Genomic DNA, 24,703 nt, shown 5'->3' with positions numbered 1-24,703 from the left:
GTTTTTTTCATTTTATGGATATGAAATAGATATAATGCCTCATACAATACTTAAATGTGATTAGATACCAACATATTTAATAAATTATTAATAATCATGTAAAAACAATATTGTGGGGGTTAATATCCGTGTAAGTGTATAACACGTATCTACACTTCCGTTTTGATTTCAGTACAATATTCGATTGATCGAACGAAGAAGAATCTGTATCGGCAATTGATACGAGAATTGCCTGAAATTTCGATAATGTATCGGTAATTCCTACCGAGTACTTTGGTATCTGATTGTATCGAGTTTCGCCGATAGTATTGGTATCAATCCCATCACTACCTGTGGATCGTATAGCGTTCAGCTCGTTAAATTCCACGACGCGACGGACTATTAGTGTGAAAATGGGGCAACCCCGTGGAATCGCGTGCAAACGGTGGAACGTAGCGGCGATATTCGACCTGTCCGGCTCGTCTGCATGTTAATGCGTCGATCGTAGGCACGCGTAGGCATACTACGGGACGCGGATACCACGTAGGTGTCCACCCACGCGAAACCTGTAGCCGAGGGAGCAGGTACGTACCGTCGGTCGCGGACTTATAGATAGCCGGGAACACGCGGCGAGACACGTAGGTACGTACGCCAATGTCGAAGAAGTTGCGGGCGCACTGATGTCGCCTACGTGTCTGCCCACTTGCTGCCCGCGACGAGCAACCTATGAGAAAGTGGCCGACACGGCGCGGCGTGGCGTGGTGATGGCGTGGCGGCGGCGGTGGCGTGACGGTGGTGGTGGCGGTGGCGTGGCAGTGGAGTGGCGTGGCGCGGCGTGGCGCGGCGTGCACCGGAAGATGAAGATAGCGGCCCCATCTTCGACGAGACGCCGTCTTCACGGCCAAAGAGAAAGAGACGAACAACCATTGCGTAAGGAGACGACGTTGTCGCACCTGGTTCGTTCGTCTCTTCGTATTTTCTTCGCCCTCTTTTCTCGCTTTTTTCCGTTTTATTTTCGTTACTTGTAGTTCCGTTTCTTTCGCTCTTTTTTTTTTTTTTGACACGCCGATCCCGTTGGTAGTCGCGAGGACGCGCGACGTCGCCTTTATTTTGGTCCGAGCTCGCGACTACTCGCCCACGGGAACACCTTTAGACGCCGCTGCGGCTAGTGCAGGGATCTTAAGTTTCCGAGCAAGCACGAACTGAATGGCACATCGGCAAGGCGACTGGACTTGATTCGATTTCCTCCGGGAAGCCTCATCTAGTAGATGCTAGTTGGTTGAGATCTACCAACTGGTTAAAACATGAGGACCATTCACAATATTTGACGTTTCTCGGGGTTTTAGTAAACTTGAAGGCCTGAGCGAAATTGAATCATTAATTATTTAATTTTACTCAACTGGAAAAAATGATTTCTCTACGAAGTTGCTTAAAATACGGACTAATCGGAAGCCTCTTTGCGTTGCACTCATTTTTTATTCATGGAAGCAAAAGTTAAAAGTGTTAAGAAGCTTTGGTCTGGCACCGATCGTTTTGGCACCGTGTAATATTGAACTAACTTTGTGTAAAAAATCTCGACCTACTTCGGGCCACTGTGGCCGCAATTTAAGTTCAAATATCAATTTTCAGAATTTCCACGAATGAATCGCGCGGAAATCACTGTTATTTGATGTTTTGAATAAATAATGAAGAAAAATGTAAAATAGTTAGGTAGAATCAGTTGTTTGAATAAAAAAAACTTAATAATAATTTACAATCAAGAAACTTGAAATTGATTGACACGATACGTTGATTATATGTATACAATGGTGCTTATTTTGATCAGATAGATTCATTTCGAAAAAAAGTTGTATTTGTTTAATGTTACTGTTGAAAATCGGACATTTCAGATGCAACGATCTAATATATCAGACTTCTGTAACTCAGCATCGGCATACAACATTATCTTACGTCATCTTGTGTCATCAAGACCAGAAAAACTTCGCAACTAAAACGGATAAACAGCTACATACATATGTATACAGGGTGTCCCAAAATTCGTGAAAATCCCGAAAGGGGGTGGTTCCTGAGACCATTTCAAGCGACATTTTCCTTTGCAAAAATGTTATCCGCTGCTTTGTTTGCGAGTTATTAACGAAAAACACGGACCAATCAGAGCGCGACCTAGACGCGAGTTGCCACAGTCGACCAATAGACAGTTGGCGCGCTGTGTTTTTCGTTAATAACTCCTAAACAAAGCCGCGGATAACATTTTTGCAAAGGAAAATGTCGCTTGAAATGGTCTCAGGAACCACCCCCTTTCGGGATTTTCACGAATTTTGGGACACCCTGTATACAATTCGAATTACCGGCAAGGTTTCACGGGGTGCGTCTCCTCGCTCGCTAAAATAAATAAGATTCTCCTTGCGCGAGTGAAACGAAAAAAAACATCGAAGTAGCGAGAAGTAGCGCGCGATAGCCCGGGTGAGTGAACGACAAACGCACACGGAGAGACGCGTCTCGCCGCACCGCGCCGCGCTTTCTTTTCTTGCTTTTCCCATCTTTCCTTCGTCTCGCTTCGGTTTCCATGAATCTTCCCGCTTCTTCCTTCCTGCCGCGCCACGCCGCGCTCCCTTATCCGCCCCCGTCTCTTCTGCATCGGCGGTCCCTCTTTTTGTATACGTCCCCAACGCAACGCCCGCGATGTCTTCTCGCACTTCGGCACCGCGCACCGTCTCGAGTTTCTCATCACCTTTAGCATCGTATACGATCTCCCGTGTCACGTGACGTCTCCGATGCACCGAGCGCACCGCGTACACGTCGACGATGCAGCCACCGCCCCGCCCCCCGCCCTCGCGCGGTTATTTTATCCGTCCGATTTCTAACGTTTCATCATTCGAGATAACGACATCGTCGCCGAATGAAAATTTATCATGTGTCGATAGGTGAGCAAAGCTTTCGGACCGAAATGTCGCTTAAGGTAGGGGAGATCGGGCAGAGTTGGGCATTATACGATTAAAATTTTAATCATGATTGATTGATTACTGTGTACGATTAAAAAAAAGGAAATCATCGAAAAATCGACGATTGATTCAATCGATCGATGAAGTTAATCGTCAACCGTTGGTTAAAAAAAATCATCGAAAAATAAAAACATAAAAGCACGTAACCAGAGTTTGTATTATACATACATATAGACAATATATAGACCAAATGACAATACACCTAAACTCAGTTTACATTTTTTTGCCAGTATTTATACAGTTTTGATTCCGTATTTCATTTCGAAATTTCATCATGTTGTGTGCCTCATTCGATATCAAGCAGTTTTCCGTTAGAAACATTTTTCTTATACAACAAATAGTTTATGAGCTTCGGTGATACAGATCACTGACTCAGCCAGACGTGTTCCCATTTTCCCATATGAAAATAATGTAAAAATAAATTTAAACAATCATATCGCTGTGTTGCATTCCGATATAAAATTCAAACAGAATTTTATTCAGTTCTATTTCTGGAAACACTGTAGACTGATTGGATTTGACCATTTCCGACGATAGCGCGTACAAAATGTCTATTAGCAAATCGAGCGCTCACAAGCGCTCTGCGAATTTCTGTAACCTGGTCGCAGACGAAATTAATAACTCGGCCGGCGGCGTTACACCTCGCGGTTTATCGTTCTCGAAATCTGTGTGAAATCCCCACGTCCGTCGCCGACGAAGAAGAAACATGAGAAACGAAAAACGAGGAGAAATTATCGCGGACCCCTTGCCAACTTCTTGCAACTTTCTGAACGTTTTGCCGCTTATATACGTCTCCGTGTGTGCATATGTATACACATATGTTCATAGTATTTATACATATATATTTATCCAGTTTATTGAACACTGAAACGTGTTTCCTGTCGGGAATCCAGGCCGCGTCGTTTTTGCTTCGCGGTAGAAAAATTTCATGTCTGTCTTCCCCGGTCAAACTTCGTATCGGATAAAACACGACGGAGGAGGAGAAATTATCGTCGTGTCGTTGCCAAGATTTCTTCTGCAACTTTCTTGACGTTCAGACGGTCGTACACGCGTACACAGTGTCCCAGGAACGAACTGATGAAAACAAACTTATTGAGTTTTTGCTCGATCGTTGCATTCGAAGCAACTCACTCGATTTTTAATTTGCATCTGCTTGAGAAGTCTTTTTGGTAATTACATCAGCTACATATCTTATAGCCAACTATAACTATTAACTATTAGTGTACTAATAAAAATTAGTATATTTATTCTAAATAAGGTACTACAAAACATACAACTGTTCATAAAACTATTGTATTAGGAATAAATTCGCTATCTTATATCAGAATCTTTAGTTCTAGGAAAAATAGAAATATAAACTAAGCTGTTAATACTACGATAGTTGAATTAATTGTTTGCAATTTTAAGACTTAAGGGGTTAGGACACAGTAGTATTTTGAGAAAATCGACAATTCTTTTTTATAGAAAAATTACATACGTAAACTTTAAACGCGTTTTTCTCAGAGTTGCGATCTTCAAAACGGTGTACAAGATATCTCGAATTCTACCTTAACAATTACATTAAAATTTTACAGTTATCTTCATTATAATATCCATCAGGAATTGACGATCGATTTTTTTTCATTTTTCCGTTATTTTGTTAAATATAAATAAAAAATTAACAAATCTTCTACCAGAATTCTCTCAGTCATTAAATTTGAAATATCTGGCATTTTATTAACTTGCACAAACATTTAAATGTGGAATCGTCAATGCCTAGAGAATATATAACAGTTTATGACATTTTTGGAATTTTGATATAGTTAATTCGATTTATAGGAATCCTATACACCAGTTGGCCATCTGGAAGAAAAGATATTCCGAGCAAAGACGACGAAAGGCATAAGAACAAATTATTTTTGAAATATTACAAGCATTCTTTTATAGTTCATAATATAGTAAACGGAAATAAAAAATTTTATATTAATCGATCATTCACTTTTTTCTGTACTGTTGTTTAAAAATCTTATATTTTCTCCACTTGTTACTGTGTCCTAACTCCTTAAACACATGAACCTGATGTGCCAATTTAACGACATTGGTTCGCTAAGGGTTAATATGCTTACGGTGGATAAAATATCAAGCTTTTTTTTAATTATTATTACTATTATTATTACTATTGCTCGCCATTACTCACTTCTCCTTGATATTTTCTTTTATACAATTACCTGAGACCAAAAATAACAGTTATTCTAAAAATTTCGGTTGCTTATTTAATTATTGAGTTGTCTACTCTTATTCGGATGGAGCAAGCCTGTGAAATTCATTGAGATGGCTTCGTACAACAACGCGAATCAACAGACCATAAGAACAATACAAAATCTGTTTGCTGACTGTCTTTGTTCACGGACGACTCTGTTCCACTCGGGAAAAACGTATCGATATATAGACGAAAATATTATAGATTACTGTGCCCGTAACTCAGGTGTTAGCATTGAACGAACCTTTCCTGCTCTAAAATTAACGCTAGATGATTTGCGGTGTAATTTGTCACGAGAAAATTTGGAAAACTCATGTTTGTCACATTAAATTTTGATTGTAGCAATTAATTTTATCAATAAAAAATTTATGAAATAATTGATTGTCTACCATTTGAAAGTTGTACTATTTAATAATAACTATTACAAATTTCCTTCACCAATAACTATTATGAACGATCGAAATGAACTTCTCTCATCGATAACTGTTATGAGCGATCGAAATAAATTCCTCTCATCGACAACTGTTATGAGCAACCGAAATGAACTTCCCTCATCGATAACTGTTATTGTTGTAATTCTCCTGTAATTCCTGTTGTAATTCTCCTATTGATAACAATTATGAGTGATCGAAATGAACATCTCTCATCGATAACTGTTATGAGCGAACGAAATAAATTCCTCTCATCGACAACTGTTGTGAGCGACCGAAATGAACTTCCCTCATCGATAACTGTTATGAGCGATCGAAATAAAGTTCTCTTATTGATAACTGTTATAAGTAATCGAAATGAAAAATGTTCGGTTACTTATAATCCTTATTTGTAACCAATACGATTTTAGTCGCTGAAATACTCGTTATTCGATGACTTTTTTTCTTTTTGGTTATAACACAGTTAGGGTCCCCGATATTTACTATTGACGGGTTCGAGGAGCCCTTTCGCCGGCCGTTGTAGGGTTAAGCGGGGTGCAAGAACGGTTCGCATGAACACTATGCGGAGATGAGGCGCGTAAAGCGGGGAGGTGAGGAAAGCAACGTCCAATCCTGCATCGGACAGACGAGTCAACGGTCGACGGCTTGGATATTTTCGGATTAACAGTGGTCTATCCTGTTGTATTTTTCCTAAACGGAACCCGACGAGGATTCATCGCGGTTCATCGAACTCTCGGACTAGAAGCAGGCGCGCGCGCGCGTACCACGTTATCCTAGACCGGCTGCGTGTCTGAGAATAGTGGCGGGAAACCGTGGTTCCCGGAATTCGCGATGAACTTCGCGGAAAGCTGAATGCTGCTCGCTCCCTAGTCATCCTAATGAATCCCCGAAATCGACTGTTAAGGCGAATTTACACTGTCTCACTTTGGAAGTACATCGCGGGTGAATCATCCACAATGAATATGTAACATGAGCACAAGAATATTTAGTGGAATATAATAAGAACATATAAGAACATATAAGTGGAAAAGACATTTTCGAACTTCGCTGGCACACATATGTATGTGCATTATGGTGGATCTACTTTTCAACAGTGCTGTAGAAGTACACTGTTGTACAAAGGTTCTCGCAATTTTCTTATCATGTTAGAGCGAAACAGTGTTATAGGATGTAGGAGGGCTACCTGTGTCTGAAATGTTTAATCAATCGGACGTCGGGAAGACGTGGCAGATCGAATGCGAAGTTTTGAAATAAAAATAACTGCACGCTAAGTGTGAAGACTACACTGAAAGTCAAGTTAAATAGTTTATATGAAAACTGGAATAATCAAGAATGATGCAGAGGTTAAATTATACAGGGTCATCCGTTTTTAAACGGCCAAACGTTAACCAGCTGTAGAGGACCCCAAATGGAACAACTTTTACCCCTATCACTTTTTTTGTTTCGGCCTTGATTTCCAGATAATTGCCAAAAACCATCATTTTTTGAGTTTACATAAAATTAAATATCTCAGGACTCCAATGATGAATCTTGATGGGTTTTCCTTTGTTTAGTTTAAAATAAGTAGGGGCATCTTTTTTATTGAATAAACTTTTTTGTATGACCTTCGGATCATGGTTTTTTTGGCGTGGGTCACACCGTGGAGTCTGAAAGAAATAAGTTGGAAAGTGGCGGTGTGCCCCACGCCAAAAAAACCATGATCCGAAGGTCATACAAAAAAGTTTATTCAATAAAAAGATGGCCCTACTTATTTTAAACTAAACAAAGGAAAAACCATCAAGATTCATCATTGGAGTCCTGAGATATTTAATTTTATGTAAACTCCAAAAATGATGGTTTTTTGCAATTATTTAGAAATCAAGGCCGAAAAAAAAGTGATAGGGGTAAAAGTTGTTCCATTTAGGGTCCTCCACAGCTGGTTAACGTTTGGCTGTTTGAAAACGGATGACCCTGTATAAACAAACCATATAGTTACGTGAATGTGAATCGTGCAAAAAGAGACTCAACGAACTCGTTCAATCTGTTTCAAGTTTAAACTATTTTGGATAAGGACACATGCTTCTGAAATGTTCAAAATAATTCGAGGGTTTTACTTAGAACTTGTTGGTTTATAAATACAGCGGTCGGATAAAGATTTCTCGAAAACGATCATATCTATATTTGATTGGCTCTAGTGGATTATTAGGTCATCCCATAAGTTCGTGACGCAACGTTCCTCGTTTTTTACGGTGCTCGAAACACGACTCGAGTGCTAACATCGGTGGACGTCTGTTTTCATCGCGTACCATCTCTTTCATTCGAAGTCACTGTATCATGCCAGTGTACCGGCGCTTTACTGCCTCCATTTATGTCACAAGAGCGCCGCGCCGCGCCAGGGGAAAAATGGAAATTTGCGTGCTTGATTGTCTTTATTAACTATCTCGGCGCACCAGACTTCATTATCGTTCATTCTCGCAAATCGCGGCCAATTCGCGGACGCACCTAATCCCCCGACGCTCTTCCATTGTGCTTAATTTATGCTAATCCGTTTATGCAAATCTACGGCGACTCGCTCGGACATTCTAGACGGCGGCAGTCGCCTATCGTCTTCAATTTTGTTCAAAGTTGCCATTACACGTCGTTCGAAATATTCAATATTATTTTTGGGTAGTTCAAGGTACCGAAGTTCATTTTGAGAAGATTCAAAATGATTTGTAAGTTTATCACAAACGAGTAAACGTTTTGCATGATTTATATTTGCAACTTTTATAGATTGAGCTAATCATTTACTTTATCATTGTAATCCTCAACAATGGTAATTAAAAATTAATTATTATAAATCATGGAAGTAGTGTACGCTGTGCTTTATTTTCTCAAAAAGCATATGTATTTGTTTTAAATAGTATATGTATATTTATTTGTGTCTCAAATAATGAGATCTATGAAAAAATTATAACTTCAATATAGTAATGTTCAACTGAGCTTTATTATATGTATAATTTCTTATGTTTGTTACTCATCTAATAAGGCCTCTAAAAGGTTTATATCTAGTTTCTTCAATTTCAAACTGCCAAGTAGTCAAAGTGATTTCATGTATTCTATAAAAATGATCAAAGATTTAGGTGTTAGTTTTATCACAATATTGAACCGAATAAGTGAATTTATGATTTGATCTTGTGGAAGCAGTTTTATAATCCCTGCGATTGTAAAACGAAAAATTTAAACAGAATTATTACAAAAAGAAAGTTGCAAAAATTCTTGTAGAATATCTACTCTTTATCTGTTTGTAAGTAATTCCAACAAATAGCTCTCTACAATGAAATATGTGAGTTATTGTATCTATTTACGTGATAAATTCGAATTGGAAAAATGACACGAATTCCACAGAATTCCGACCATTTTCAAGTGCGTCCGAGCAAAGCACGTCCGTCTAACTCTCATCCGGAGCTGGTAGCTTTCTGCGAATTCGACTAGGAATATGTTTAGACTCGCACAAGACCGCGGTTCAAGATAAAGCATACAAGATTTCACAGTTCATAAGTTCCACCACCGGAGTCAACGGTCTATGAAACGTTGGTATATGGGCCAAATTAGTACCAGCCACACTATACTCCACACCGACTCGACTACGACGTCCTATTCTCATCCTTCCAATAATAGATTAAACGTTTAGCGAGATTCGACGCCTATGTTCTATCGGCGTTGCGTTCTCTTCTTCGTGGTTTCGCGATAGACACCGCGAATCCTCCCGCAACTACAGCAAAAGTTAGTCGAAAGAAGAGCATGCGTCTCGTTGTAACACGGTTCGTTTACGTTATGCTGCTTCGGTGATAACTATTCTCTTCTAATTCGTCATTTTCGTACGTTTATGGAATTCTGAAAGGACAAGTTGAAGACATATCTTTGTTCTATTTCAATTGAGAATCAAATAAAAATCGAGAAACGCGTAGTAAGCTAAATATAATTATCGAATAATAATATAAGGTTGAAACACGCGACATCCTCTTCCTACAATTATACTTTATGTCTACAGCTGCCACTACATCAACTATGATTCGTAATTTCGACTTCACCTTACCTGAAAGTATATTTTCAGAAACATCTCGAGAATTATTATTTAAGGAATCGAATGTTTACACACGTTTTTATAAATTTTTGCTAGTGAAAAAGAATTTCCTGAACACTGTATTAGTGATCGTTGTGTGGCGTAGTACTACCGGAAACTCTCGTTTCTCTTTCATCTCTCGCGACTTGTTCGAAGGTTACTGATCCGTTTGTTCGATGAAATCGATCGGCGGAAGTTCTTTTTGTAGCTGTGGTTGATATTCGAAACATTTAATTAGAATCCAGTTTGACAAAATATGAAGCAATTAAAGATCCCACTACTTTCTTCAGAAAATTAAGTTCGAAGAGAAACACGTTCAAAACTGATCAAATTTCTATCATTTTCAGACTTCTATTAAAAATGCTGTAAAATTTTATTTCAGAATTGAAAACATTTAACAAAATCGATTTTCTGGTCTCCTAGAGAAGAAGGTGCGATCAAGAGTTGGATTTTGAAGAGCATCAATAAGAACATTGGTGTTTCTGCTATTCTATGTGAATTGTGCAATTCAATACTGTGGGTTGTGCAATTCAATATCGATTGTATGATACAACACACACTCCAAAATCAGAATATCCGTGTTGGGTGCGTTTCGTGATAAGTAGGGGAAGACAAGAGGTCCATTAGGAAAATGTCAGATCGGGTCGAGAAAATGTGTAGAGCGAGCGTGCATACTTCGCGCCTCGTGCCTCGCGCCAGCCGTTCAAGCTTCCCTCCAACTTCGATTTCTCACTGTCGGAATTAATTCGCTCGATGGCTTTCTGCTCGCAATTCAAGCAATTTATCGACCTTGAAACAAAGGGAGGCCGAGGAACGTGTAACAAAACGGGTGGAATTTGTCGAGTTTCCTGGCAATTGAGTAATTCCGTCTTTAAGTTAGCTTTTGCAATTACTGTACCCTGTAAATTCGATAAGTACGCTTCACTCTGGAAACCTCTCTTTGATTTTGTGCTCTTCGAAACCTTTCTCAGCTCACCTACCAGCAATTCGAGCCCATTTATTTAATTGTTATTCCTATAATGTGACATGAGATTTTATTCATACAGATTTTAATAAAAGAAATATTTAATCTTCCAAGTACTACACATGTTTCGCAACAATCCTTTCATATCCTTCCAAAAGAGACTTCTGAATTACTACTAACTAGACACTAGGCTTTCGATGTTCCCTTAACCTAGCAATTACTTAACATATTCACATAATGGGTGACTAAGATATTTATTGTAACAAATTTCGTTAAGCTCTGGAAAATACAAGAAGGTTAAAAGATTGCTAACAATAGTATCACACATGTTAACCTACGAATTTTTACTTTATTAAATAAATAAATTTATGCAATTTATGCCAATCTCTTTATGCATTTCAGGAGAAAATTCTCCCACTTTCTGTTTTCGGTACTGTATAATTGTTGATTTCTCTGCGATTGTATTCTAATTTGATATATTTATTTAAAATATACAATTATGAGTAAACCACAGTTGGTCGAATCAAAGTGTAAAACAAAAATCTCAAAAAAGTGAAGATCACGGGAGAATTTGTTATACGACTAGTTTTAAGCAGAGTGTGAGGGTTAAGTTCGATTTCTTGATGTATCCTAAGTTTTATGTATATATGTATACAGTTCACCCAGTTAGTAAGTTTAAGTTCAATACATTCATCATCAATAATTTATAATATTCCTTTCTAATGGATAACACTTATTTCTAATGGCTTCATCCGATCCAATAAATTCATAATAAAAAAATAGACTAAATCATTGTTTCGTTTTAACCTCTCAGGAAATTTCTAGATGTCCAGCTTCGAACTCGCGAAGCAAACTTGGTCGACGAGGCATTACTCGTGAAATTGATTTTCAGTGCAAAACAATGTTACTTACATTCATTATCAATGATCATTTTTTCCGCGAACATCGTTTTCAGCTGCTATGAAATGCCTAGACGTCCAACTTTGAACTCGGGAAACAGAGTTACTCCTAAATCGCAGTTACCCGGAACAAATGTACGAGCTTAGGTGTCTACAAGCAACACAACAAGACAACGCGAGCACCGCATGTCGCGGGGAGTAAACTCAAATTGGCCAGACATTTGCCAGCAACCTAGTAACCGAGTCGTTGAATGTTCTAGAGTCTAGAGGGTACAAGCTCCTCTCGGCAGCGGCCAAATATTCGCGATACCCGTGGTATTCGAAGCTTCCGCCACCGTTCCGGTCACCCACCACAATTTACAGTTTCCGAATTCCGAATTGTACGAAACAAGACCTCGATGGAAGAACGGCCTGCGCCATTCGACTCGCATATTTGCGATGCGATGGCGTGTCGAGGTTCTCTCCTATCTCGGGCTCTTCGGGCTGCTTAGGACCGACTCTACGCTTAGAACGACTTAGCACACGCGGTGCAACGACCTCGCGCAACGATCCTTACTGTGTGTCTCTCCTCCTCTCCGTTTCTACTCTCCTCCCTCCCCTCTCTCTCTCTCTCGAGTGCATAGCCAAAGCAAACGGACAAATGGACACGTGCGATACCCAAGGGACCGGGTTACGTTCTTTTGCTTTCTCTCTCTCTCTCTCTCTCTCTCTCTCTCTCTCTCTCTCTCTCGCTCGGTGCACCCTCGAATTCAGCATCCGTCGTTGTTGTCTAATAAACCGACTGAAAATATTACCATGGCACCATAGTCCCAGCCAACCTCCCGGTGCTAAAATGTATGCTAATCCATTGGATTTGAACAGATATCAGTACTTCCTGGTAGCTACGATTTTAGAGGATAGGCTTTTAAGAGCGTCAAAGGTTTCGTGGTACTCCTTGCTTTAGAGGGTTTCGAGATTATGGTGACCAGTTGAAGTTAAGAGATTCATTCTTTTATTTGTAAGCTTTACGAGTGAGGATCTTTTGGGAAGTTCTCGGAAATTTCGAGGTGCTCGTAGCGGTTAGGGAAATCTTACTGTCTTACACTGTTTTAATTTTTAATGCTTTGAGAACTTGTTTAATTTGTAACGTTTGAGAATTTGAATGTTGCTGAGGCTCTGAGGAGTTTAGGACTTTCGTGATCTTGACAATATTCAAAGCTCCTAGAACTTTTTTGAAAATGTATCATTGTGAAATTCCTCAAAGTGTTCCGATATTTTTAACACATTCCCAGCCGTCATATGAAATGAAAGTAATTTTCCGGAAACTTCGATCAAAATGTTAAAAGAATTAACATTTATCAACACACAAAATAAAGTTTTTATACTTCAAAATGTTCATAGCACATACATGAGTAATATTGAATTGCTCGAAGGTCAAGTTGAATAATGATCCTAGTTTTTTGACATCTTCGGTCTTTTCCATGTGAATCTTGTGTTCCACACAACTTCCTATTTAATTCGCAAATGAACGATCAGAGTTGTTAATAATTAGTATTAGTTATTTGATAATGAAAATAACACCTTATACTATAATTTAGTTAATTTCGAAACGAATAAATTGATACACTCAATGTGTAATAGTCTTTATTACAAACCGATCGTCTTCTACTGCAATTACCGTTTTTCTTGATCAAAATCAAATACGATGATCGTCAACTCGTTCTCTCGCCAGTTATTCCCTAATTCCCTGCCAACCTCGCATTGCCAATGTCACACGTTATACTAATCACTAGATTGCGGATTTTATGCATTCATAACAAAAATTGGTATGTACAATTTAAAGCAGTAGATACATTTAAAAAATTTAAGAACATCAACGTATTAATTCCAGTTTAATAAAATAATTAAAAGAAGAAAGAAATTTTTATCTAGCTTCTGTGTCTTGGAATCGATGCAGACATTTTTTATTTTGCATAAACATCTGCAGTCTACTAATCACTAATTACCAACATCACTCATTGCTATGCTGCGGATCTTTATGCAAAATAAAAATGTTTTACATTGATTGTGGGAAGCAGGAACAGCATAAAAATTGATTTCATCCCTTAAAGATTGCGTTACATTAAAAGCAACATTATAACATTCTTGAATTTTTAAAATCTTTTACCGTTTTATATTTCACACAACCAATTTCTTCATAAATGCATAAAGAACCGCAATCTACTCGTTACATTAACACCAACCTTTACACATGTTACAGTTTCTTGTGGCACGAATTTGATGACGATACATAGTTTTGAAGTAAATCAATAGCGCCAGTTTAAGTGCTGGAGCTTAAAAATTACTTAACCTATTTGGTTGAAAATATATGAGATAATATAAGTGATGTTAAACGCAGTTTTCTGATCATCCGACCACCATACGTCCCGGTTCGACGCGTCAAGACCCGACCCGTGTAATACCTGGTATTTTGGCGTGGCGAAATGTGGCGCGGCGTAAAGTCGTTTCTTCGAACCTAAAGATAAAGTCCGAACCGTATAATACGTCGAAAAGAGTCTCTCGGCCGCGTTATTTTCGGCGTGGCGGCTTGACGGGTATTTATTTTTACGCGGAAAAGGAAAGGACGTCGTAACGCAGTCATACATAGTCCGCGACCCGTCTTTTCTCTCGGATTTTTCGTTTTCTCTCGCCGGGTTTCCCTTTCCTTTTTTCCCCCGGTTCAGGCGGAAGAAGGTGGCACCGCGTCACATTTAAACGAGGCGACGCGACGGCCTTGTGAGAATGGAGCATGCTCTTTTTTCCTTCTTCCTCCGTGGCTCACCTCCTTTACCACTATGCAACGGGCAGTGCAGCGTGCAACTGCTTACAAGCCGCTCGCCTTTCTTCTTTTCCACCGTCTCATCGTCGTCTCGGCGATTTTTCAGCGGCCACCGCACCGGCACGGTTGTTCGCCGTCCCCGGGTGATTCAGAGCCACGGCGATTAATGCTTCTCTCTCTCTCTCTCTCTCTCTCTCTCTCGCTGCTGCTGCTGCTGGCGAGAGTCTTTCCATTCGTTCGTTCATTCATTCATTCCGCGGTTTCACTTTTATTCCGTTCCCGAATAAGGAGAGGGATCACGCGCCGCGAGAATCGACCGAACGAAATGGAAAGCTGTTCTCCGGACTCCGGAACGGTTTAGACTCGCTGCGGGGGTTACGGAAATCTTACGGTTGCGGGGAATCTCATAGGTCGAACGCAAATATGGAGAAACCTTCGAAATAGGAGAAACCTTCGAAATAGGATACCTTAATTTTCATAATATGGAACACCTAATTAATTAAAGACTTTTTGTTAACACTTAACCTACCTAGTATTAATCCATGCAGACGAGAATTATTCCTAATGTACTCCTGATGAATTAACATATTTAATATATACATATAATATAATATTATATAATATAATATACATATAATATACATATACATATAATATAATATGCAATATACATATGAAATATACATATTTGACCCATGAAACAGGATTACGTACTGCAAAGCTGAAGATAAGAATTGCATGAAAGAAATTGTTTTTGATAAAACTTTGTCTATTATCTGAAGATCATTCTTTTTACTGCATCCAAGACTACATTCGTCTACGAAGGGCTAAAATCTAACTGATATGTGCTAGTTTGTAAGGATAAAGTTGAGAAATTCATTCAATCATTTTTTGTAAAATAGTATCTATAATCCCAACAATTTCAAAATAACAAATTGAAAATTGCTCATTTGACTGGCTCTAGTAGGTTTAACATTAATGACACATGGGAGTACACAGAATTCATTTTTCGATGGGTGTACCTACAGTACCCATTTTTCCTCTTAAACGAAATTATGAACTGAACAGCAAAATACATATAAGTTAATAAAATAAGCAAAATAAAGAAGAAAGTTTGATATTACTTGGGAATTGTAGTTTTTCGCGGCCTCGGTGCCAACATACCTGGCCAGTGAATGAACACTGAAACTTATGATCTGTTGAGATTAGTGTTCGCGAATTGTTATTTAATTTCCCGAGTGCTATTTCTATAACAAGACTGTGTCATTGTTACACAATAAAGTAAAAAAGTGTCCACGTACTGTCGTTGAGCAGCACTATATATTTGCAAGTCCCAAGCATCAACACCTCGTAAAAGAACAATAAGAATTAAGTGTAGCAAAATTTTCATTTAACAATTGATTGTTCGAATATGATCGTTAGTTCATAGAATTGGCTCTAGCAGTTCGGTTGCCCATTGTAGAATTGAATCAAGACAATCGTTTGATGACCCTTCTGGGTTTATCGAAAACGAGTCGAGATAATAGCAAATAATATAAACATCGCTACGTCATAGGTTGCAATAACACGCGCGAAATGTTCGTGGAAGACTTAATCATTATTTGTGTAGCAAGTAGGAAATAATTGAAAAGTAGCATATTGCGTCGAATCATCGCATGTAATTTTTATAGAAACAGCTCTGAAAAAGACAATGTAATAATTCGAACACTGAATTGGATCTGTTACAGAATGCACGTTCGGCAAGCAGATACGGGAACTGGGCACCACCTGGTTCGCGGATTTGGGCCCGCCCTTCGGAGTCATGTACTGCATCAAATGCGAATGCATTCCGGTACGTGTTAAAGTGGGTGTGCCATCGCGCGATCGCGCGTGCCCGTGTGCGAGCACGTCTACCTGTATCTGAGGCGGTCTGTATTCGTCTGTGTCCGACCTTTAACCCTTTCCAAGCTTGCGCCGCGGTACCGCCACGTACAACATTACGTTTCTATGGAGCGGGGCCGACCTGACGCGACTTTTACGGAATTCGCGCCGACTAGTCCCGTAGAAACACCCTGCACTGCTCCTACAGCTCGTTTCAAACAACCGAGATCCTCATACTTGCAAACTGTGCAAAACAGAACCGTAGAACATTGTTCACAAACCTTCTACACGAGCGGAAATTTCTCCTGACATTTCTTTTCGAAAGATCTTGTATCGTTTGCCAGTTAACCCTTACGTTGGTACCGACCCAACAATTTCTGCGACAATGAATAATATTGTAATCGCTAGGCTTGATTACGTTAAACTAGACACGGGTGTAAATTAATTTATCGTTACCCAGGAAAGTTAAAGTCTAAAAGGTACCTGTATACATACTCCGTTACTGCCATAAGGGCTAAAACTGCAACTTTACATATAGACAGTTAGGTAATGAAAACTTTATTCTATTTGACTAACTTTTCAGAGAAGGATCTTTTAGGTAAGATCGAATTTTTAAACTAAAGATATATTATCTGAATGAATTTAACGTTGCATGTGTTGTTATTACATCGCAACGTGCAGATTCCAGAACAGTTACAAACTTAAAAGAACCAACAACTGTGATTTTATAATACACATACTATATAATCGACAATTTTGAGGTCACACTACCACGTTGCGTTACTTCTAAGAACACATGCTTTGAAATTTTTATTAACCCTTTGCACTCGAAGCCATTTTAGCTCCAGAATTCGAACATATCATCTAATCTATAATAGAATATTTAGGTAAACTTTACTTTACCAGACTCAAACTTTGTGCCTTTCTCCTATAAATTATGATGTATTTGGTATGTAATCCAGTAGATTTGTACCCGGGGCGGCTGCAGATCGAGTTTTGATCCTGTAGGATCAATGGTTCAGGAGTTATGATTGCTTAAAGTTGAGCAATCTGCAGTGTTTTTGACAGGTTAGTGTGCTGCCCCCTCCCCCCGATCTAATCACCAACCAACTACCACCTAGCGGCTCTGTTTGGTAAGCGGCGCGCGACACTACAAACCAATATGGCGGCGCCCTTACCTGTCAAAAACACTGAAAAATGTACAACTTTAAGCTAGCATAACTCCTGAACCTGAACTATTGATCCGACCGGGTACAAATCTACTGGATTACATACCAAATACATCATAATTTATAGGAGAATGGCACAAATTTTGAGTCCGTTAAAGTGAAGAGCAGCCGCATATTTTCCTAATTTAGAATTATTTCTTCTGAACGTGTACCCCAAGTTTTAATCTGCTGATTGAATCCCTAAAATGGAAATTGGAAATTAGATTCACAATTATCGCCACATCTATAGGAAGTTGCATACAGGGTGTCTCATTTTTAACGATACTCGAATAGTATCAACCCTAAGTAATTAAACAGCGCCAAATAGAAACGAGAAAATAATCAAACACTTTTAATTTAACAATAAAAATATTAGGTAATCCACAGTCTTTGCATTTTTCTTTTTAGTCTATTGATAGTACTATTTCAAAAATAAATAAGATAACAAAATGAAGACACAGCAAGATGGCAGGACGTTTTCCAATTACAAAAACACTTGTTTTATTAGTTTCAATTTAATGAAATAGAATGTAGCTGTAAACATAAAAAACGTTCGAAATCATTTTCTGACCAACCTCACACTTTATCTTATACAGAAACAAAACAATTGAAATGGAAAAGCATAGGGTTAAACTTTAGAATACTTACAGCGACTGTTTTGTATTGACTCTGAAAAGTAACAAGATCATGTCTATGGAGACATTGCACGTCTGATTTTTGCAAAATCCGTCTGGAGAAATTAATGTATCCAGTAAGTGTCCATAAAGAAAACTTTACAATTTCAATAATTGTGAAACAAAGAATCTGGAATTCAACATATTGACGAGTTCGGTAGTTCTCGTTAAATATAGCGCGCATTCTTTGCTCTGCGTTCGGAGCATCGGATCGGTCTACCATTTTAAATTTGATCTATTCGTTTGTCTTCGAAATGTACTAACACTGGAGAAACTAAGAAATTATGGACTTTTCCTATGAACTTTTCTTATGAATTTTCTTATGAACTTTCCCTATGAACTTCTCTTATGAACTTTTCCTATGAAATTTTCTTATGCACTTTTCATACGAACTTTCTTATGAACTTTTCGTTTGAACTTTTCCTATGAACTTTTCTTATGAACTTTTCCTATGAACTTTTCCTATGAACTTTTCTTATGAACTTTTTCTATGAACTTTTCTTATGAACTTTTCTTATGAACTTTTCCTATCAACTTTTCTTAGGAACTTTTCTTACGAACTTTTCTTATGAACTTTCCCTATGAACTTTTCTTATGAACTTTCCCTATGAACTTTTCTTATGAACTTTTCTTACGAACTTTTCTTATGAACTTTCCCTATGAACTTCTCTTGTGAACTTTTCTTATGAACTTTTCCTATGAAATTTTCTTATGCACTTTTCATACGAACTTTCTTATAAACTTTTCTTAGGAACTTTTCCTATGAACTTTTCCTATGAAATTTTCCTATGAACTTTTCTTATGAACTTTTCCTATGAACTTTTCTTACGAACTTTCTTATGAACTTTCCCTATGAACTTCTCTTATGAAATTTTCTTATGCACTTTTCATACGAACTTTCTTATGAACTTTTCTTAGGAACTTTTCTTACTGCCCTATTATTTTTCATTTATCAACAAATAAACAACTTATTCTGTGTCTTACAGTCAATGGAGAACATATTTACGTTGTTTAAAAATCCGCAGTCTATGCAATCTTATGCAAGAAGACAATATTTTCGTATGGGTCGATCGAAATGGACCACCCTGTACATAGAAACGCCGCTTATCGCAGTTTCATGATTCCGATTCGGGGAAAGAATTGTTCTATGGTCTCCGGTGCGGTATAATCCGATCGCGATCGAAGTTTCTTGGATCGTTGTTTCCGAGAAGGTCGCGACGGTGGCATTGCCCTTTGGAGAGCGCTGTAGATCGGCGTAACACGCTGAGCACGGACTAAATCTCGATCTGGGTGACGTGACCCACGAAGACTTGACGTGCTTTCTAATCCCATTCCTGGTTCGAGACAGACTGGCGTCCGCTTCTGAGTTAGTTAAGTCTACCACCAGCGCGTAGACATGTGTGCGTACGTGGATCGTTCCACGAGTAGATCATGGCACGTCGCGCGCCGCATCATGCCCACGTCCCTTAACACTAGGGATGGGATCAAGTTCAACATATACTCAGGAATCCGAGTCAATTTCAATAGCCAAGTTTCATTTCATGGGTTTCGATTATTACTTAAAAGCAATAATATTTCAATGATTATATTTGGAAAGTATTCATTTTATACAAACAAAAAGTTTCGAGAAGATAGAAGAAGTCTACTTACAAGTAGACAGCGGATTTTTTATGCAAAATAAAAAATGTTTGCATTGATTGCAGGACACAGGACCCACTTGTCTCCCGATCAAGCCGGTTAATCGAGGTCCTACTGTATTTCTATTTTTCGAAGTACTTATAGAGAGTTTGAATTCAATCAGGTAAAGAAGTTTTCACTTCGATAATCGTACAAGTCCACCCAACCCCAAAAATATTTCAAGTGCTTAGGGCCTATAAAGGTCATAGTCCGTTACTGGTTATGTGAGTAGTGAACAAGCGAATGAAGAAGCGAGTTCAATCTGCTCCGGTATTGACGGTATCCTCGTGGTCCCGAATAGCTCGAATTCCCTGCCGATTGTGCAATAATCGTGATTTGCATTCCACGGATAGCCGGTTTGTTTCGCGTCCCATACACGCGGTCGAATGATAACGTCATCGTATACCAATGAATCCCTTGGCTAGCTAAGTCATCGATATTCTTGCCCTTTTACGACACCAGTCGCGCGAACACCGTGGCGCGACGCGGCGCGTCGGCTTTTTCAATGTCACCGCTGCGGTATCGACTTACCCGGATAACGTTTCCATTGAGATGCAAATTTCGTTCTCTTCTTTTTCTTTACACGCATCGTTTTTCATTTAACGCGTTTAACAATGGCGATGGCCGTTAAACGAGTTTACTGACTATTTAGAATGATATAATAGAATGGCCTTTCCGGAAAAGAACAGCACGCGAATTTAGAATTCGTATTCCTCGGTTAATGGTCTTATTATTCGACAGTAATGAAATTACTAGACGCTAAGTTACGGCAGTAAGTTTCCTGGACGTGCATACATCTAACTTGGACTTGCAAAAAGCGATTACGCTTCTGAGAACAATAGCGGAATGACTCTTTTTAATGGAGATGCTAGTTTCGAAATAGCTGACATAGAATCTGCTATGTAACTTATTCATATTGCAACAATTATACATATTTTAAATTAGTGTAACAGTCCTTGCACTTCGATACAGTACGTATGTATGTACTTAGAGATGTATGCATACTTACAACTATTCTCAAGATGTAAACAAAGCTTTTTAAAAACCACGCTTATATTAAAGTGCACTAAAAAGGAGAAAATAATTTTTTTAGACATTAGTTACTATAAATAAAAGCATGGAGCGCTAAACTATATTGACGTAATCTCCGTGGGCGCTCCACACTATCTTATTTAATCGAGCACCCTATACATCGCAAGTGGTTGCGATCGGCGAGCCCGGGCTACGATATACGAAAGACTTATCGGTTACTTAATCGGTCATTTTTCTTATAAACCGCTGTTACGGACTCGTAATAATAGGCTTCGTATTAATGAGCGCGATTTTGTTCCGATAAACGGCCGGCTCGAGCCGATTAGGTTCGTTTAGCGGCTCTCTTCCGGACTTTCTCAACTGAAGGCGAAGGTTCTTAATGCTTTCTGGCCGTGAGATCTGAAGTCGTTTCACAATTACTGTTCGATTGAAAGTTTATTCAATTTCGATTTTCGTAACTGATACTTATCCGTGCGAATTTACATTTCGTTCAAACCGGAATCATTGAAATGAAAAGTGAAACGTACAAATTAATTTTCTTTGAAATATCTGATATTAGATCAAACGAAGCTGTGCACTAACAGAGATTTTGAAAAGTTCACGTTTATTAACACATTACCGACCGGTGATTATTGCATAATTTTGAAAAATCTATGGTACATGGCTAAATTTTTAACTTTTTAAGGGAACCTTCAATAGCAACAGCAATTTTCATATATTGTGAACTAACAAGTCACTCTCAATAACATCATATAATTGTTTCATTTAAGATTGCAATGAAAAGAAAATTCCTATGCTTTCTTTTAGTACAGCAACAATCCCTTCGCTGCATAGTGTATCATATCTGATACAGTTAACAAATCTGGTATATAGTAAACTAAGAATGTGTTTCTTACTATTCTACACATTTTATCTCATTTGATAAAATGTTGTTTTAATTTTTTAAAATATTTTTCCCTTAAATAAAACACAAAAACTGACCTTCTTTCAATTTTTTCATTCCAATTAAAAAAATCATGCAATGAAAAGTTAATAGGCTTCCGGTAGGTACAGTATTAACTGAAACATTCACTTTTCAATGTAAGGTTTTGATGTGTTATTATTGTTATTAACCGATTTGTTATACCATTAGCCACAAATTCACATTTTCATAAGCGAACTTACTTAATACTAATACAAAAATGTAAAACAAGAGTTTAAGAATATTTTTGCTCAATTTTCGACTTATTAAAACCATTGAAAGAAAAAATATATTATTCATGAAATTCCTGTTTCTTAGAATAGACTTACTTAGACGATTTTTTATTTGTATAAAGATCCGCAGTCTAATTATAAGCATTTATCTAGAAGATGAATAGTGATTAAAACGTCACGTTTTACATATGGTCTTCTAAAGAATCAAAGATTTTATAATAAAAGCAGAAAATCGGTGAATTTTCACTTTGAAAGATGTTGAAAGAAAAAGAACGAGTGTCTAAATTATTGCAAGTTTTCGAAGACGGCGAAAATATGTACATGTATTCACGTTTTATGGTTTTGGACCACCGCGCAACGCTTCTTTTTCGCGAGAGGGCTCTTTATTATTTCAGGAACGTGCCGGGCGGAGGAATTTCATTAACGAGCATGGAATCCAGATTTTTATCGGTCGAAACACCTTCTATCGAGGCATGGAACAAAAGCGGCGATTAAACGAAGATCCAATCGAGATTCCGCTCACTTGCCGGCACTCGATCCCGATGTCGAAACGAGACGGCCATTGGGCGGACACAAGAGCTCTTTTGATGCCCACGACATGTCGACCGCCTCGTATCGTCCCGGCTATTAAAGATACTCATCTCATTATGCGAGGCCCACCGACACCTCCCACGCGATATCCGCGTTCATTCTTCTTCCCGCCATTCACCTCCATCCCTACACCCCTCCACGATTTTTCGCACGAGGCTGTCCGCGAGGGACGAGCCTAAATGAATCGAAAATTAGTTAAATAAAATAATATCTTTAATATACCACGTTTTTAAGACGTTTCTAAAAAGTATCAAATAATGTTTCCTAGCCCCATACAGATAGTCCTGAAAAATTTGTGATCGTGAATTTTTAATAGCTATAAAAATACTTTGTGCAAAATACTTTGCACTGCAAATGATATGAACTGTTGTGTTAGTTTTCTCAACGGCAGCTACTCTCTACACTCCTTACTACTATCTTGCGCCGCACGTTTTTCGTTTTAAATCTTACAAGTATTTTCATGGCTATTAAAAATTCACGATTACAAATTTTCAGGACTATCTGTATGGGGCTAGGAAAAATTATTCTATACTTTTTAATCCGTCTTAAAAACGTGCTATATTAAATATGTTTTTTTTATTTAAATAAGTATTTTCTGCGTTTTAGTAGTTAATGTTACATTGTCATCCAGTTCTGAGCTATGTTTAAAGTTTCACGTCTCATTTATAAGCAAAATTTGCACCGAACAGACAAACGGACAGGCAAGAAAGCGAGTTAATAAAAACGTGGTAAAATTGGTCGGTAATTTTTTGAAGATTGTGTACTCTCAGAAAATTTCGCAAAATTATTGGTCGTCGTTGTAGGCTATACGTGCATGGTAAATAAAAGAGAAAAGACTTGAAGAAGAGAGAAAACAGAGAACCAATTAAAAAGTGGTTCCTATTTTTTTAGACATTTCACTTTTCTAGAAAAGTTTACAAAATTGCTGGTCGTTGTGTAGGCCATACATAATAAATAGACAGAAGACTTGAAATGATGAACGGTTTCGAAAGCAGATCTTTATGTGAAATAAAAATGTCCTGCATCAATCGTGGCCAGCAGAAGACAAATAAAAAAGATTTTTTTAGAATATTGATGGTGGTAAAGCCGAGATTTTCGACAAAAGTATGCGTGAATAGTGTAGAATAATGTTTGCCCGCGCATGGGTCATTTGTTGCGAGATAAACGAGTTTGAAAGTTTATTGGATGCATTAACGCTCGCAGCAAGTAGAAACAGTAAGTAATGGACAGACAGGCCAGCCAAGTCGTATTTAATAGCAGGCCTTGTTCTGTGAATGAAAGTTTTCAACAATGCTAGTTGTATACGTGATGGATTAAAGCAGGCGCTTTATTGTTTACGAGATATTGTTCGTTGCTTGCGAATAAATTTTATGAAACCTGAACCGCCTTGCGAAGGAACATTGCTGTAGCAGCAATAATTTACTCTCACCACTTTCTAAGAACTTCTTTTACATTCAATCTTTCAACTATAAAATCAGTGACTACCAATGACTGCTTTTCTCAACCCTTTTACAATCTCAATAAAACAACGGCTTGCCATTACTCGATATAAGAAAATGATTGATAAACTGCAACGAATTTTTTTATCTTTTCTGATCTGTAAAAGGGCTATGGGCTTAACAAAGATAGTTTTCGTTTCCAATGGCTGTGAACTAGTCGAAAATGAACACTCAAAGATAAAACGTAAATAGGTGCATGTGATGCGTTCCAAATATTTAAACAGAAACAAAGAGAATTGGACGTTGATTTAGTTCTTTGTTAGAAGTTCATGGTAGTAGTTCTTTAAAAAATTTGGCGATACCTGTAGCATCATTTACTTGTGAACAAATTTAAAAAGAAAAAAGCGTCTTCGACTTTTTACTCGCCCACATGGTAGACCCTCATCTGTCCCTCATTTCACGAACTGAATTTGTCCGTCGATGTGAAACAGACACAGTGATAAAAGATCGATGAAACAACAAGGTAAACAGTTATTTTTCGATGTTTTTCTATTAAAATTGAAGAGTTACTATTTATATCTTAGGTTTTTCAGTTGTTTCCCATTAAAAAAATAAAAGTTACCAAGTTTCGGG

The 24,703-nt window shown here is 38.1% G+C and overlaps 1 protein-coding gene across 1 annotated transcript in view; it reads left to right on the top strand.

Annotated features, from left to right (window-relative positions):
- The window catches only part of Sog (chordin short gastrulation), a 173,569-nt gene that overhangs the window by 90,528 nt on the left and 58,338 nt on the right, over positions 1–24,703 (top strand). The window contains exon 2 of the mRNA XM_076430434.1: positions 16,123–16,226. Coding sequence (XP_076286549.1) covers positions 16,123–16,226 — 104 coding nt within the window. The remainder of the gene's footprint in view (positions 1–16,122; positions 16,227–24,703) is intronic.

The sequence above is a fragment of the Lasioglossum baleicum genome, chromosome 9 (assembly GCF_051020765.1).
Source record: "Lasioglossum baleicum chromosome 9, iyLasBale1, whole genome shotgun sequence".
Taxonomy (NCBI): Eukaryota; Metazoa; Arthropoda; class Insecta; order Hymenoptera; family Halictidae; genus Lasioglossum; species Lasioglossum baleicum.
This window is presented reverse-complemented; position numbering and strand designations above follow the sequence as displayed.